At 37.5% G+C, this 17,846-nt stretch overlaps 1 protein-coding gene across 4 annotated transcripts in view; it reads left to right on the forward strand.

Annotated features, from left to right (window-relative positions):
- PDE5A (phosphodiesterase 5A) overlaps positions 1–17,846 on the forward strand; it is a 102,488-nt gene that overhangs the window by 76,359 nt on the left and 8,283 nt on the right. For 3 of the 4 annotated variants that reach the window (XM_025166525.2, XM_007428007.4, XM_015888038.2), the window contains exons 10-14: positions 4,895–5,070; positions 7,017–7,076; positions 11,609–11,755; positions 13,244–13,369; positions 16,265–16,359. In XM_025166525.2, the coding sequence (XP_025022293.1) occupies positions 4,895–5,070; positions 7,017–7,076; positions 11,609–11,755; positions 13,244–13,369; positions 16,265–16,359 (604 nt within the window). The remainder of the gene's footprint in view (positions 1–4,894; positions 5,071–7,016; positions 7,077–11,608; positions 11,756–13,243; positions 13,370–16,264; positions 16,360–17,846) is intronic. The other variant, XM_007428009.4, reaches the window with a different exon arrangement.

Consider the following 17,846-nt stretch of genomic DNA (forward strand, 5'->3'; position numbering starts at 1 on the left):
CCGTGAATTCCTTAGGGAAGTGCCAGCCTCATCCTCTCACGCTCCTGTTGGGGGCTAAGAACATGCTTATCTCCCTGAGCATGGCCTACATAAGTCCGTTCCAGCACACTGTCCAAATTCATCTACAGGTATTTCTGTTCTTAGCTTTTCAATTCCTCCTTGTCCTCCTGCTCCTCCTTCTCCATCATATTATTATTATTGTTGGTCGCACAGTCAGCTGGATGTTTAGACTGGATTTGGCATTTTTATCCACCTATCAAATCCTTCCCAAGGACCTAGGCAGATGTTGTTTTTGATGTTTTTGATAAAGGTATCATTGCAGGATGTACTCTGTTCCAAGTAAAGCTGCCTTTTACAATTGATTGATGGTGATTTTGTCAATGTTGATGGTCTTCAAGTGGTAGTCAAGATGTTTTGGGATTGCAAACAAGGCACCTATTACTATTGGTACTATCTTTGCTTTCTTTTGCTATAGTTGTTCTACTTCTATTTGCAGGTCTTTGTATTTTGTGATTTTCTCCAGTTCTTTCTCTTGTATTCTGCTGTCTCCAATTCTAGCTTTATATGCATTTGTTCTTAAGGCTTGGTCTTGTGTGGCCAGAATTAGCCCCTCTGTCTCTTTCTTCAACTTGCCTGCTCTTAGCCGTTGCCAGGTCTTGTAGTTATCTGCTTTGCCTGCTAGTTTTTTTGTACTGGCCATGTAATACTTTGCCTTGTCATGTCTCTTTTCTATTCTTCATATGGTCTTTCTCGTAGACCAATTTGGTCTCTTCAGTATTCAGTAAGCCTTCATGGTATACTAGCTTCACTGCATCTTCTTCACTGTCCTTCAGATATTCTTCTAATGCCCTTTTTTCTTTTTCAACTGTCTGGTGTACTTGCAACATTCCATCCCCACATATGCTCCTTGGTAAGTCTGTCAGCATCACTGCATGGATGAAGGGCATGATTCATTGTCATTGTTTTTCTGGTCTTCCTATCCAGGGCTTCTAGTTCTGCTTGAGTCCAGTTCACTATTCCAACTGTGTATCTAATGACTGGAATTGCCCAGGTGTTAATTGACTTGATGGTATTTCCTCCACTGAGTATCAACTGAAGGTCTTCTTCCCTCTCATGATGTATTCACTACTAACCTTCTTTTTGATTTCAATGCCCTTGATGTTGTCAGCTTGAAGGATGCCCAGGTATTTGTAGTGATCTTCTTCATCCAGACTCTTGATGTTATTCCATTGGGAATCTTGATTCCTTCAGTTTTCACTATTTTTCCCCTGTAAGGGTGGCCCATTTGTCCAGTCCAAACTCCATTGCAATATCTTGGCTGTATATTTGGACAGTGTTGAGCAGTGATTACATTTCAGATGGTGTTTTTCCATACAGCTTCAGATTGTCCATGTAAAGGAGGTGGGATAGCCTGGCAGATGTTTTTGATGCTTGATAGCTGTGGCCTGACTGTTCAGTATTGTTGTTGTTGTTGTTGTTGGTCGTATAGTCAGCCAGATATTTAGACTGGATTTGGCATTTTTATGTACCTATTGAGTCCTTCCCAAGGACCTTGGATAGACAGATGTTTTTGTTTGATGGTGTTAAACGTATCGTCGCAGGATGTAAACTGTTCCAAGTTAAGCTGCCTTTTACTTTAGCGTCTTCATTTTCTATTACATTGCCTGTTTTGTGGTCCCAGCAGTTCTTGCTTGGAAGTAAATAGTATTTCTTGCATATATTCCAATGCACCATTGTTGTTACTTTGTCATGCCGATGTTTGTAGTCAGTCTGTGTGATCTTCTTGTAGCAGCTAACTAGGTGGTCCACTGTTTCTTCGGCTTCTTTGCAGAGGTGGCATTTGCTATCTGTTGCTGTCTTCTCAGTTCTGTCTTTGCAACACCCCCACCAACACTGACAGGGCAAGCTACTGTATATAAACAGAAAGCAAACCCCACTCCCTTCTAGCATGGAATGAGTCGGGTAATGAAACATCTGCAAGAAAAAAACCGAGTTCAGAGAACCCCAAGGACTCCACAGTTCAACCCTGAGTTACATATATTCTCTTCTATTGATATTTAATTCTGTCTCCAACATTTAACTCTGTCCAAAGAAGACATGCAATTAGATGATTTCTACAAATTTGGCAAACAAATAATCATTTTGCATGCGATGTATAAATGAATCAGGCAGTATATGAATCAGTTGCTTCAGCTTTCCTGGATGACATAAATCATTTTAACTGAATAGCTCATTTACTAATTTGTTACTTACTATAAAGATTTTAATAAAATCCTTCAAAAGATTGAGATAGCTTATACTGTAATAAGAAAAGAAAGAGCCAGTTTGGTGTAGAGGTTGAGGTTCTGGACTAGAAACTTGGAGATTATAAGTTCTAGTCCTGCCTTAGGCATGAACACCAGCTAGGTGACTTTAGGCCAGTCATTCTCAGCCCAATTCACCTAAGTGGTTGTTGTGGGGAAAACAAGAGTCGGGAGCATTATGTATGCCACCTTAAACTGTTCAAAATAAAGCAGGATATAAATCTCATAAAAAAAGAATAGTTACCAGTTTGCATGGTATAAGACCAGGTTATTTGTAGTGCCACGTTCTCCCTAGGATATCTGCCCATCCCACATGCTTTAACAGGGAGGACAAACTCCGGGTCCCTCTCTGAAACATGGTCACCTTGTGGGATCCAGGAGGTGAGTCTGCCCTTTAGAACAATCTCCCACCCTTAACCCTTTAGAAGGTAGTTAAGACCTGGCTGCTTGGGTTAGGGTGAGCAGAGCTCCCTTTTGGTAGAATACAACAAATTTTAGTTCTGATCACCATTTAGTTATCTTGTTTTCTTTTAGTGGCATGTATAATTCTTCTTTTGTATTTTTGTTTCATGATCTTATACACTGCCCAGTCACATGGTTTGAGTTGGACACCATATAAATATTCTAAATAAATAAGTAATAATTTTTGAAAATGTAAAAATTAGCATGCATATAAAATTAGCACGCATATAAAATAAAATTAGCATGCGTGGTCACTTGGTAATCATACCACCTTATTCTCAGCATCTTTAAGCCATGCCAAATGCCAGTGTAGTGATTAAAGTGTTGGACTAGGACTGAGGATACCCCGGTTCAGTTCCAGTGTCACTCATCAAAAAACTGACTTTGGGCCAGTTATTCTTTTTCAGCCCAACTGGTCTCATCAGTTTGTTGTGGGGATAAAATGAAGGGAGATCTCACGTAAGCAACTTGGAGCTCTTGAAGGATAAGCACAGTATAAAATAAACAAGCAAGCAAGCAAGCAATTTTAATTACTGAAACTTCTCCTGATTTCAGTAGGTTTTTTTTTTTAATCCAAGTTATTCTTTTCTTGAAAAGAAGTTGGAAAATGACTGTGTTTTTTTAAAAAAAATGCCTATTCTTTCCTCCCTGTCCCTGTGTCAGAATGAGGAAAACATTGTGCAATCTAGTTTGAGTATCAAAATGGTCATTCACCTATGGCCAGTTAGAATTACATCAGTGTGATTGGACAGAGAAGGTTGTATAACATAGATAAGAAATGCCTGGTTATTTATGCTGTAGGATTTGGAGATTGCTGCCAGGTCAGTTAAGTAATCAGGTATATTTACACAAATGTAATGACAAATGAAGTTGGATGTCACAAACAGGATGAATTTGTGAAATTCATGATTATATTCTGATGGTAAACTTTTAGCAATAAGTGTTTTAGATCTGTAATGTACACTAAACTTCATCCTACTTGCAGTCCAGTGCCACTTGAACCGTTCACCTGGTTTATCTACACTTTTGAATAAAATATAAGGCTCTCGTGCACTCTTCCTGTGTATATTTATATGATAAAGATACTGTATTTGTTTAAATATTCTTTAGATGGCATTCAGGAGTTCTTACATATTATTTTCAATCCTATCTGTATTTTTCCATTTGCTTTGTTTCTGTGGGATGCTTATAATTATGACTTTTGTGAGCGTGTATATATACTTATATTAGCAGTGTCTTCTAATTATCCATTAACATGGATAATTTCAGCCACGCTTGCTTCTTTAACCAAATATTCTTAAACTGAAAGGTGATGGATGACCTGTGATGAGTTCTTATATGGATAAATTCTTGGTTGAGCTACAATTTCATGGATCTGTTGTACTTCCAGATAATAGCGTTTCCAAATTATATTCCTAATCAAAGAAAAGTGCTACATTAAGCACTTACAGTGAATGATACCCAGAGACCTACTTGGATACAGCAGATAACCAGTCCGTTCATAAACTAGTGATATTTGTAGTTAATATGCAGATTAATATGCAGATAATTTGCAATATTCAAATAAGAATGTACAAGCCCTGGGTGTGCTAACCTGTTATTCATTACAGTATTTTGGCATGCTTACAGAAGTTTAATGAGTTTGTAAAGGACAAATTGTCTTTAGGGATTTCATCAAACTAAAGGCCTATTAATAGTAAAAGCCAAGAAGAAAATGGATATGAAGACTTGGTATGAGTAGAAGATGATATTATAAGGTTCAATTTGATGCTTTGTTTACAGCAAGCTCCCATGCCTATTTAAGGAGAAGTAAGCACCATTGACTCAAATGAAGCTTGCTAAATTTTTTGAATTAAAGTATGTAAAAGAATACATGAAGATTCAAAACCAAACTGCTGCTTCTGCACAGCCTAAATGAATGTTCTAAAAAATGTTGTGGCTGACTGGCAGAATATGTAATTTCTGTCTGAGATCTTGGACCAGTTAAAGGTTTAAATGATAAATTTCTAATTACTTCTTTCTATGAAGAAAGGTTACACTTTTAATATAAATGTGTGATTAATGCTAACCAATGTCCCACTTTTTTCAAAGGTACCTTTTTGTTTTATTTTATTTTTATTATGACCCAGGAGTTTGTCAACTTGCAAACAAGATGGAAGAAAACTCAGGCAAAATAAAAGCTTTCAATAGAAACGATGAGCAGTTTTTGGAAGCTTTTGTTATCTTCTGTGGCTTAGGGATCCAGAACACCCAGATGTATGAAGCTGTGGAAAGAGCCATGGCAAAGCAAATGGTGACCTTGGAGGTAAGAATAAATCGAGGCAGCCTTTATGTACTTTCACAGCTGTTTTTTTATTGGAGTTCTCTTGCTGACTTTAAAGCAAGCCCAATGTTGCTCAGCTTCCAACTGAGGATCTCCTTTATTGACTGTTTGCTTCTGTATCTCCATGTGCTTGCACAGCACTGGTGGATTATTGCTGTCCTGGGGTTCAGCAGTGAACACAAATACTGCCTTCCCTAAACATATTGGCAAGAGTGACCAATATAGGTGGTTTGTCTTCTTGCATTAAAAAAGACATGGTTGTGGCACTGGGACATCTCTTTCCTGTCTGTGGTTTCCCGTGTTGATTTTGGCTTAGCCCTTCAAACAAGGCCATACCTAAAGCAACAGCAAGATTACTGTAGGGTTCTAACTTCATCAAACCATATCAAGGAGGGATGTCATCTTGCCTAGCTTTTGAATTGGTTACCATTAATTTTAATGAACGTGGTATGAGTGAGATGCCAGTAGGGGATCCTGATGTGCTCTTACCATCTTCCAAAGTAACCTAAGAAATTAGATAATGTAGATGTTGGCTGCCTTTGCATCAACATTATAAATAAAGTACAATAATTCTAAAATTCAGATTCTACCACTGGCCCTGAAGGGAAAGCTTTCATGTACAACTGTATTTAGGTGTACTGACTGCACTGAATTATAGCATCCTCTCATTAAAGTATGTGAAAATTAGTTGACGAAGTCTTGAGTGTATTGCACTCCACTAATTCAAGTAGTTTAACAGTTTAGTGGAAAAATATATCCTTATGAAAAAAAGTGCTATAGATTGAGGTTATAATTTCAGCTGCATGCAATGGCAGTTAAACACAAATCCAACCTGAACAGTTCCTCTGTTCTTCTCTCCTTCACTCACACCTCTAAATAATTCTCATTTTGTTCAGTAAATTAAAAATATTTTCTCTTACACAGACAAAACTTCTGCCAAGATTTTCCTAAGACAGAATTTCTTGTATGCTTGTCTTACAAACCTTTGGAAAAAGAAAATTTATTATGACAATTTTGTTAGGATTATAATTATAGCAAAGTTGCAAGCTGTTTGTCATTCATATAGGTGCATGGAAGATTTTCAGCTGTTTTTCATAAAAGACAAATAGTTCTTTGCTCATTTAAACCAATTATGTTACTTTTTTCCCTATGGCTGACCTCAGGAGTCCTCTGTGCTAGCAGTGACTAGTAATATGATCATAATGTTCTGTCTTGAATTAATATATGAAAAGAACAAGCAGAAACATGTATTTTGATTTATTAAAGAAATAGTTAAGTATTTGTTGTTTCAGTGCTATGCATTTAAAATTAATTTTACTGTTGCGTATCAGTGAACATTGAAGATACAAGAATGATTAAATTTCCCAATTCTTGCTACTAATGAATCATCCAAAGCACTGCCATTACTTCCAAGGTAATGCTAGTAATTAACAAAAAATGGTTTAAGAACCATCATTAGGAACATGAAATCCTCACCCAGCATGAGTTATCCTTCTCTAACTTGCTAAACCATGATTTAGAATTGGTTCTGAATCAAATTTTTAAAATTATTAATTTGCAAAACCACATTAAATGCTGTTTTCAAATCATTTTTTAAGAAATATATTAATTAACATTAACCACGGATAGCAGGAGAGCCAGTTTGGTGAAGTGGTGAAAGACATCAGGTCAGAAACAGGGAGACACTGTTCCTGCGTTAGGTACAAAGCCATCTGAATGACTTTGGGCTAGTTACTCTTGCAAAAGTTGTGCTTGGGAGTGAAGGCGTCTATACTTCATGTCTATGAATCATAGCTTGCAAACATCGGCAGACAGTTTACCCTACTTCCTTACTTTGGGTTACACTGAATCATTACTGAGAGAGTGGTTTATTATTACTGATTTAAGTATTGCTGAAAGATTAGGGCCTTTTTTTCCTTTTCCTGTAGGTGCTTTCTTACCATGCATCAGCCGCTGAAGATGAAACAAGGGAACTTCAGGTAACAGCGGTAATGCCATTTTCTTTTTTCTCCAATACATGTAATGATGGTCCATGACTGGCTGAGGATGCAATGGAACAGGGTGCATGTCTTTTTAAAACATATGCCATATATTCAGTCACTTGCTATAGGTTATTCTTGTCCTTGACTTAAAGATTCAAGATGAAGATGTCCTAAAGTAGTGGCTTTGTTTAAAATTAATTTGAGGTAGTCTTCAAGGTTCAAGACAAGCTAGCACTCCCCTTTGTGCATGCTTCTTTGATTCCAGAAGCTGTATCCAGCCATCAACTCATTGATTGCTCTGTCCTTCTTCCTATGAAGGTAGCTATCTCCTTTTAAAAAACAACTAAATTAATAACTGTCATTACATTGCATGACAGTGAATTCACTAGTTCAACTATAGAATAGAAAGAAATATATTCAGTTATTATTCCTATATTTTCACAAAATTTAGCTTCAGTAGATGAGCCTAAGCCCCTTTTTCCTTGTAAGCAAACTGCTTTAGATCTGTTCTGATGCAAAAATCCCTACCCAGCTTTACAATTTTGAACAGAAAACAAGAGGGAAAATCGGGAGCACACTCCAGCTCTGATTGGCCCCAGGTAAACCAACACTTACCCCTTTCTCTTTTTCTAGGTGTAACAGTGACTAAATTTTGAATGAAGCAGGATTAGTGCTCAGATCCTGTTCTCCCTCCGGTCAGCACCAGCTCAGGGGTTAAAAGGCAGATTTTTTTTTCATGAGTTAGTAGTCTTCTGTAAATGTAGGGGGGGGGGAAAAGAATCTCTTTCTTTCTTTTTTCTTTTTTCTTAGGTTTCCTGATCTAGGAACATATTGTGAGGTTTCGAAGATAAACATTCTCTAGCAGAAATGTGATATTTCCAGAGGGACACTCTAAATTTATAACCAGGGCAGATGCAGATGCTGATCTGTTTATTCCCACTTTATAGCTTTGTTCTCTAGGAAACCATTGCATGAGAAGAGTCTGCCTCAAATTTCCATTCAAATTTATTTGACATTAACTTGGACTCAAAATTTACTATTTTCACTGGATAACAACAGCATGTGGGAGCCAGAACTGTATTTTAAAAAATAGTTACATACAATATCTTCAATTAAATAAAACAGCATGTTGAGTATACTTCCTATGTAAACATTACTAAGGAATATCTGTTATATTTTTCTTTTATTTTAAAAGTTCTACAGTGGGCTAAAATGGCCCACCCAGCCCACTGACAGACCTGCCTAGCAATAGGTCTTGCCAAATTGTTTGAGTCTCAGCATTTGTCCAGCCAGGTCACGAGCTGTCTTCAGGCTGCAGTGGATAATTTTGGTGGCAGGAAGGATTAGGTATATTTGCTCCTCTGCTAAAGGACAAATATGAGTCAAATATGAAGCAAAGTTAGAACAGTGTGAAGGGATATAGTGAGTGGTAGTGGGTATAAACTAAATTCAGCTATTTTACATTTCTTACCTCTTTAATTTCTTTTGCTTGCTATTTCTTACCCCTTCTCTGCACTTTGAATAATATTACTTACCTCCAAAGAGAATAGAATGATAGGTATGCATGGTGTGCATAAATCAGTGTTGTCCAAACTTGGCCACTTTAAGTTGAGTGGACTTCAACTCCCAGAATTCCCCAGTCAGCATGGGTGGCTGGGGAATTCTGGGAGTTGAAGTCCACTCATCTTAAAGTGGCCAAGTTTGGACAACACTGGCATAAATGTATTCGACATAAAGCCGCAATGTACTTATATTTATTTATTTATTTATTTAGGTGATTTTTATGGCTGCCCATCTCGCAATAGAGACTCTGGGTGGCTTACCTATGGTTAAAAGCACAACAAATAAAAGAACTAAATGCAAAACATACAAACACCCAAGACCAAATAACTGAGGCCCACCACAGCATATTCCCATTACATCACTTCATTTCTGGATGGGTTCATTCAGTACTCTAGCCCAATGCCCAGGGGGAAAAACAGACTTTCAGGGCCTCAAAAAGTCAACAGGGTGAGGTAAAAAGCCATCTGGATCTCAGTGGCAGGTGCTGCAACAGAGAAGGTGTGTTTCCCATGTCCCATTAGCTGACATTGTTTCACTGAGGGGATTCGAAGCATGCTGGATCTTGTGGGATAAGCAGAGGCAATTGGAGACAGGCAGTCCCACAAATAATTCAGGCTTTTGCCAGGGTTTTTGTGCTGGAATGGAATTATGAAGGCCAGACTCAGGGAGAAAAACATTTTCTTTCATCTCCTGAGGCACGAGGGAAAGATAAGAGGATGAGACTGGCACCTCCGTGAGAAATTGGGAAGATTGATGTCAGGCCTAGCCCAAGGAACTCCAAGAGACCATGTAAATTCAGTCCAGCTATGTTTATTAGCTACAACCTCTAGCAAGAATCTTCCCAGACTGAAACCCCAGCTCCCAAGTAATGCCAGCCACAACATTGTGAATTCCTCAGGGAGGTGCCAGTCTCATCCTCTTATCTTTCCCTCGCACCTCAGGAGATGAAAGAAAATGTTTTTCTCTCTGAGTCTGGCCTTCATAATTCCATTCCATCACAGCTTTATAGGGATAATCAGCATTTTGAATCACACCCGGAAGCCAATAAAGAGCCACTGCAGCTTTTGAAGTAGTGGTGTTACATGGGCATACTGGAAGGCACCCATAACTACCCATGCCACTGCATTCAATTCATGTTTATAGGGGTTTTTTCTTCTTCTTCTTGCAAAAGCAACTAAAATGTCTATGTACCAATAGACAGGCTAGCCCAGTGTTGTCCAAACTTGGCCACTTTAAGATGAGTGGACTTCCACTCATCTTAAAGTGGCCAAGTTTGGACAACACTGGGCTAGACCTTTGGGAGTTAGGTAGTTATCAAGATCATGACTGTGTTCATTTGGCTAACAGCAAAAGATTCTGGCATTAGTTTTTCTAATGCTAGTGCTTATTTAAATTTGGTAACAAATATTTACTTTTCAGGTACATAAAATTTTGCCTGAGATTGCTGATTTTTAACCAGCATGTTTTAAATATATAACTTGAGTTCAGATTTCGTAAGAAACATTAGTCATCTAGTTTATACAAAGAACCTCTCTGTGTTTGCTTTTTTTAACCAAGAGTTTCATATATGTTAACCAGATAATGTGCCCCCTTTTGAAACATGCACTTTCCTACATTACAAGTATATAGTTAAAATTACACATATATTGGGGGTAGCTGGTAGTCTGTTCAAATTACAAGTATTTGCATATAAATCCATATTTTTACTTAAATATACTAGGAAGATGAAGGAATTAGGAAGCTCATTAAAGCTCCAGCTCAGCTGTTCTTCCAGTGATCTGAAATGTTAACCAACCTTTTCCCTATGCTAGGATGTTTCCAGAGTTGTGCATATGGGAGGCCAGACAAGTCTGTGGTATCACTCCTTCTTAGCTGTAGCCTTTGCTTCCCCACCCCAATAGCCATTTTGGAAGTTGCATCCCATACACAACTCTATGGGATGTAGTCTAGGCAGCTACAATAGTACTAAAAATCAAGCAAGGAAATCTACCATCACTAGTATCTTCTACACTCCTTCTCGGTCTATTTGGGCAGTGCAGGAACAGAAATGGGCAGAACGTGTGGGAAAAGATTTTGTGTCAAGATTTACAGTAGAAATCGTAAATTAATTGAATTCTAAAGTAGGATTTGAAAAGTGTTCATGCAGAATTCAGAAATAAGTCAGAGTGTAAAAGAAAGTTCTTAAATCTATAGCAGGCACGAGCAACCTTTGTGGTTCTTGAATTATGTTGTTGCTACGTTTAGATTCCCTCTTCCCCACTGTGCTGTTGAACTTCTAAATTTGGGGGAAGAAAAGGAGGGAAAGAATGACACCTTAACTGGCTTAGCACACCTAAAAAGGTAGAACATACTCTACCTCCCAGGAGGAAAAAAAAGCCCCTTCAGAAGAGATCAGCAGAAAAATGGTCACAAAAATGCATAAGTAAAAATGTGATCCATGATCAACTGTTTACTTTTTATCTATAGGGCAAATTGAGTGTGGAACAAAGAAATTGGTTTAAAGTGTGTGTGTGTGTGTGTGTGTGTATAAAAATTACATACATCATGCATATGGAGTAAAAGTCTGTCTTTCATAAAATCAGACTATATTATTTCAGTATTAACTGTTGTGTGAAGAACAGCTCTCCCCTGTGGTTGTTCAGAAGTAATTCCTAACTTTTAACTAGAGAAGCTAGGTTGATTCCCCCCCCCCCCGCAACATATATCTTGCTCTCTGGGTTGGAGATCACGGTTTGTCTTCTGCTAAAATTGTTCTAAAGCCAAAATGGCCTTTTGTGGTAGAATATTTATGTATGGTAACTTGAATAATGGTAAAAAACCAGATTTTACTCCTGCTGTTGTTTAGAAATGCTTTCAATAAATCTAGATGAATTGCGTTTGGAAGATTACATCCGGGTCATGTGGTGCTTTAGTTTATCTATTTATTTAGTGTCTTGAAAGCATCATTTTTCACTATTGCTCTTGTTTGTTTCAAGGCTGCTGTTGTGCCATCTGCACAATCTCTCAGGCTCACTGACTTTTACTTCAGTGACTTTGAGCTGTCAGATATGGAGACTTCTCTGTGCACAATCCGGATGTTTACTGACCTTAACCTTGTACAAAATTTCCAAATAAAACATGAGGTAAGATCGCAGGCATGACCATATATGTAGCCAAATATTCTGCAATACAATGTTCTTTAATGTGTGTGTGTGTGTATATGTGCATATATAAAGATATGATATGACATGACATGACATGACATGACTGATATGATATGATATGATATGATATGATATGATATGATATGATATGATATGATATGATATGATATATGACTGGATATAAAATGAATAGTACACTTTAAATCATCTATGAGGTCATGGGAAAAATGCATCGTTATCTGTGAAAAATGTTTTCAGTCATTTTCCATGCATATAAGCTCCAGAGGAAGTGGGGACATATGTGTTTGCTATGTGCTTGCTCACCATTCTTAACATCCTTGTCACATCCTTGTTGCTATCTACAGAGGAGAATTTCCTCTATCTATACATTCTCCCTGAGATTTTAGAATTCTGACTTTCCACATTTCTAAAATCTGGGGAAATCTGAGTTGTCTTCTACTAACAGTTGCCCAGAGCTAGTATGCAAACCTTACATATGAGGAGAGAGATTGTTTTTGGTCTTCTGCAGTAGGCAGTTCTTCTGTGTATATAGAGCCACTATCTTGTTTGCAGCAAAGCAGCCTGCTTAGCTATGTCATGCCTATGAATTCCTGCTTTAAGTGGGTACCTGAATATAGAGTTAAGTCAAAATATATTGCCATGCCTGGCACAAAGTCTGACAAGGCTTCAAATATAAAGCAATGCCTGAAAACATGGTTCCAAAACTCATTTTATAAATTCAGGAATTTTAAATGTAATCATTCTAAATGCCTAGTGAACAGATTGCAGTGAGGGATTTCCATTTTTCTATTTTAAAAAAAAAGTCAAATCTTTAACATATGGTGGAAAAACAAATTAGCACTTGATATGCAAGCACTTTGTCAGAACGAGCCTCCCTGCAATTAGGCCCATGTAAGGAAATATCAGCTTTAATCAGCCTACTCCTTCCTAGGCATTCCCTTTTTTACCTTTGGACAAATATGTACATAAAGGAAGAATTTCTTATCACTTTCAAACAGTGCAATAGAGATTTCTTCAAATAAACCAAGAACCTTGTAGAATCAGTAGACTTGATTGATAGGGTTGTTCAACACTTTAAATTCAAAGGTAAAAAGTTACTTTAGATTGTTGGAGGTGCAAACATACCATCTACTCACAACTCCTTATAGCAGCCTTTTCTTAGGATTGTGCAGCTCCCGTGCAAACCTGAGAAAGAACGTGTTTGGTTTATGGAGTTGCACACAGTATTATATTCATGACTCCATGTGCTCCAAAGCACCTTTCATTTTCTTAATTTCATCTTTCTAAGTTAAAATCTACTTTAACAGCTCAGTTCCACAAAATGTATAAAAAAGCCAGATGTGAAATTGCTTGATTTGTTAATAAATTGGCTTTGGGTTTCTTATCTAAAAACAATGGTGTTTATTCTGTATCATACTTTTAACTGAATAATGATGTTTTTGAAAGGTCCTTTGCAGATGGATTTTAAGTGTGAGGAAAAATTATCGGAAAAATGTCGCTTATCACAACTGGAGACATGCTTTTAACACAGCCCAGTGCATGTTTGCTGCTTTAAAGTCAGGAAAAATTCAGGTATGTTTGGACATCCTTATTTATACTAAGGCTGTTTTTAAAAACCTTAACTAGATATTGCAATACATCATGTTGAAATTTTACCAAGAGCTAGTTCATAGATTTTAAGTATCTCCGTGCAATAGATCCTGACTACATCACTAAAAGATGAACATATTTCATAAGAGGAAAAAAACATCTATAACCTGTGCTGTGCTGATGACATTATTCTGGTAGCTGAAAACTGCTCCAGTAATGAATGATCTGCAAGCTCCAGTAACGAAAGTCAAAGAGCACAGTGAAAAAATGGAACCAAAATTAAATATAAAGAAGACCAAACATTTGACAACAGGTATAGCAACCAGCCTTAGAAATTATAATGAAGATATTGAAGTGGTGGTTAGGTTCTGCCTTTTAGGATCAACCATCAATAGTAAAGGAACCAGCAGTCAAAAAAAAAAATATGCCTCAGATTATCACTTAGTAGAGAAGAATGACCTTGGAATGAAGACCTTGGAAAAAATATTCAGATGCTGTGATGTGTCTGTGCATACAAAGTTCAGAACTGTGCAAGCTGTGGTATTGCCTGTGACACTCTATGGAAGTGAAAGCTGGACAGTGAAGAAGGATACGAAAAGTATTGACGCTTCTGAACTCTGGTGTTGGAGAAGACTCCTGAGAATATTGTGGACAGCCAAGAAAACAAACAAATGGATCATCAAACAAATCAACCTAGAGTTCTCACTTGAAGGACAAATTATCATACACATTGGACACATCATGCAAAAATCTAGTTCTCTAGAGAAGTCTATAATACTGGGAAAGGGGGAAGGAAAGAGACAAAGAGGATGACCAGCAGCAAGAAGGATAGAGTACTGATAGCTACACTGCTGGAAGACCCAAAGAACCCAGTTGGGGACAGGTCATCCTGGAGAGAATCTGTATGTGTGGTCAAGATTGACTTGATGGCACCTAATCAGTCAGTCCCTGAAAGCAGTGATAGTGATATATGTGACTGTGGTTTTTTACAGCTCTGCCACTTTGACTGCAGTTACTCCACTGCAAAGTTGTCAATCTGCCTATTATATCTTTTATATAATTCTAGGTACATCTGTGGAGGCAGTACTCTCTAGGTCATATGTTGGCAACTTTTTGGTGTTGTTGTTGTTGTTCAGTCGTTAAGTCGTGTCCGACTCTTCGTGACCCCATGAACCATATTGCGCCAGGCCTTCCTGTCCTTCACTGCCTCCCTGAGTTTGCTCAGTTTCATGCTCCTTGCTTCAGTGATGCTATCTAACCATCTCATCCTCTGCCGTCCTCTTCTCCTTTTGCCTTCAATCTTTCCCAGGATCAGGGTCTTTTCCAAAGACTCCTCTCTTCGCATTAGGTGACCAAAGTATCTGAGCTTGAGCTTCATTATCAGTCCTTCCAATGAGCAATCAGGGTTGATTTCCTTTAAGATTGACTGGTTTGACCTCCTAGCAGTCCAGGGGACTCTCAAGAGTCTTCTCCAGCACCACAGTTCAAAGGCATCAATTCTTAGGCGCTCAGCCTTCTTTATGGTCCAGCTCTCACAGCCATACATTACTACTGGAACTTTTTGGTGACCAGGTTCTAAAACTGCTAAGATGGTCAGTCTAGTGTCATACATATAGACAAACCCCAGATTTTTTTTTTCCTGATTTTTTTTGAGGAGTGAAATAGTTCTTGTTCCATTGCTTCCATTTTCTGGTTTCTTTAGTTCTTATATAAACTCATGCTTGAGACATCAGTGATAATATCTACCCACCTTGTCTTTTGTCAGACTCTTTGTCAATTGGCTTTGATTTTTCCAAGCATCAGGGCCTTCTCTTGCCTTTATATTATGTTTCCAAAATCGCTAAACTTTAACTTATTAATGCTTCCAGTGTGCAGTTGCTTTTACTGTAACTAGTGCTGAATTATTCGTTCTCACTATCCAAGGAACTCTCAACAGTTTCCTCCAGCACTACAGTTCAAAGCATTTGTGAGGATGAGATTAGTTTTCATTATTTGTTTTCAAATACTGTAAGCATATTTTAGGACTTGCAAAAACTGCCTCAAAATGGGAGGTAGCTGTGCTGCTGACTTGCAATAGTTGCCATGGAATCCAGGCAAAAAGAAGTCTCTGTCACCTCGTGTACCCTGGAGGCTTCAGGTTGCCTGCTTAAAAGTCTATGTAAATCAGTGTTTCGGTTTCAGATGGCTATTCTGATGTCAGTTGCCCTATTCTAAGAGTATTAGATATTTACACTGTATATGGAATGCTGTTCAGCTTGTGATTAAGCAAACAAGTAGAAATCCTTATACAGAAACTATAGTTCAACTCTACGTGGAATTAGAAGCCTGTGAAACAGGTACAGCTCAGGAGAGCCAAAAGCAAATCAAAGTTCTCCATCTACCAAGCTCTGGAGCCTTTGCTGTTTGCATATGTTTAATTGGGTCTTCCAAATTTGGCCCAAGTGAATTTGGATCATAACAGAGGCAGGGTTGCATAACTAAGAGTAGAAAACTTAGTATGATTGGAATAAGGTAAGCTATTTTAAATTTTGGTTGGATTTGTAACCAATGAGAAAAAGACCATTCAAATGTAAAATTTTATACAATACAAAATTGGATGTTGATTATTTTGGGGGCTACTTTCCAGACTCTGTGCTAAAATACAGAACACACTAAAATTTGTAATACATGTGTTAAGATTAAAAGTATTATTTTTACTCAACAAAAATAGTCATATTTATAAATCTATTTACTTTCTAAGTGAGCATGTCAAACTGTATAGGCATTCAAAACAGCCAAAGTAAGTAAGAAAGCAAATAATGTGTAACACATTGGTACCAGGTCAAGCAGTTTTGCAAATATAATCATTTATCTCTCTCTCTCTTTCATATTGTACAGAACAAGCTTACTGATGTTGAAGTACTCTCTTTGCTGATTGCAGCTCTGAGCCATGATTTAGATCACAGGGGAGTGAATAATTCTTACATACAGAGGTGAGTATATGGGAGTTAAAAGGAAAGCACATTGCGGTTTGATATTTCTGTTTTTCATTTCAAATTAACATTTCAGTCATAACTTTTAGACACGTTTTAACTAGAGAGATTGTGGAATCTTCTCTGAAGGTTTTCAGGGATGCTGAGTAGGTATTTGTCAAGGATGTTTTAAAGCAAAAGCAGGAAATGTTTTGGTGTCCAGGGACCAGATTTAAATTATTTTGGATGATGAGAACTGCAGTGGCAGAACACTTATGCAAAGTAGATGAGATGATAGATCATGTAAAGTAGGAGGGTTTCCTATAGGTGGAACTGGAGTTTTCAGGGTTTTATTGTTTGGATGAGTGGGTTATACTTTATTTTTTAAAAAACAAGTCATCTAAACTATCTTAAATGCAAATACAAAAATATTACCTAATAACAAACATCAGGATCTTTCTCACAAGTCAGTTGGTAGCAATATCCTGGTGGCATAAAGAGAAAGGAGAGTCCGACTAAGTAGGTTTCTCAATGATCTCTAGCTCAATTCCTCCCTCCAGAAATCCTTCCCACAGGACAATTGGTTATAATGATCCTGGGGCAAGGGAAAGGAGAGAAACCGGACCTATAGGCTTCTGGAGGTCTTCTGCCTCCCTTCCTCCTGTTCAACAGGCAATTGGTGGCAATTGCTATCAGATGGGGGAGGGAAGATAATTATTGGTGAAGTCCAAACATTTACAGTTGCCATTGTTTAGGTCAAAAAAGTAATATTTTCCGAAACATTATAGCTTTACAAGTTATTATAAAAAGGTGTCCTCCTTCTCATGCAATATCCAATGGCCAGTATTTAAAGCATGATATGTACCTTTTGGAACTTTCTGTAAAAACGAAGTATAAGGGTAGAAAGAACACTTGTCATCGTATAAAAAGAAGAGTTCTGTCTTATCTCTCTGCTCCACTTTCATGGATAGCTATCGGTCTGAAGATCTGATTGGAACCAGTTGGATTTTTATTGTATTTGTTAGGGAATAGATCCTTTTCAGGAAAGTATCTAGAAAAGTGCAAGACACATTACATTTTCATGGCATTTTATTTTCAAAAATTCAATTAAAATGCTACAAAAATGTTTCCAGGAATATTTTTAAAGCCCTTGAGCTAGTACAAATAAATCAAAATAAAGATCAATGGTTTTGTGAGAACTAGAAAACTGAGAATATCTGCCTCAAAATTAGAAATAAATTTGTAATTAAAAAAAAAGCAAAATAAAGCAAAATAGAAAGCTAATTCATAATAAAAAAAACATGGAATGGATTTTATTTGAAAAATCTGTTTGCAGACATAAGTTTCCCCTTTTCTTCCAATCTCATCTCTAAGAAAATAGAGTAGATAAAAATGAATTTACCACTGTCTTTTCTGCCTGACTCCCTCCAGATGGATTGGGGCATCTCCCAGAATTTCATCCATCATCGCTAGGAATTCGTGGGAGTTGTTGTCTTAGTGCATTTAGA

Source organism: Python bivittatus, unplaced genomic scaffold, assembly GCF_059951505.1.
Source record: "Python bivittatus isolate LINGU-HERP-01145 unplaced genomic scaffold, Pbiv_v1 ctg000070_np1212, whole genome shotgun sequence".
NCBI lineage: Eukaryota > Metazoa > Chordata > Lepidosauria > Squamata > Pythonidae > Python > Python bivittatus.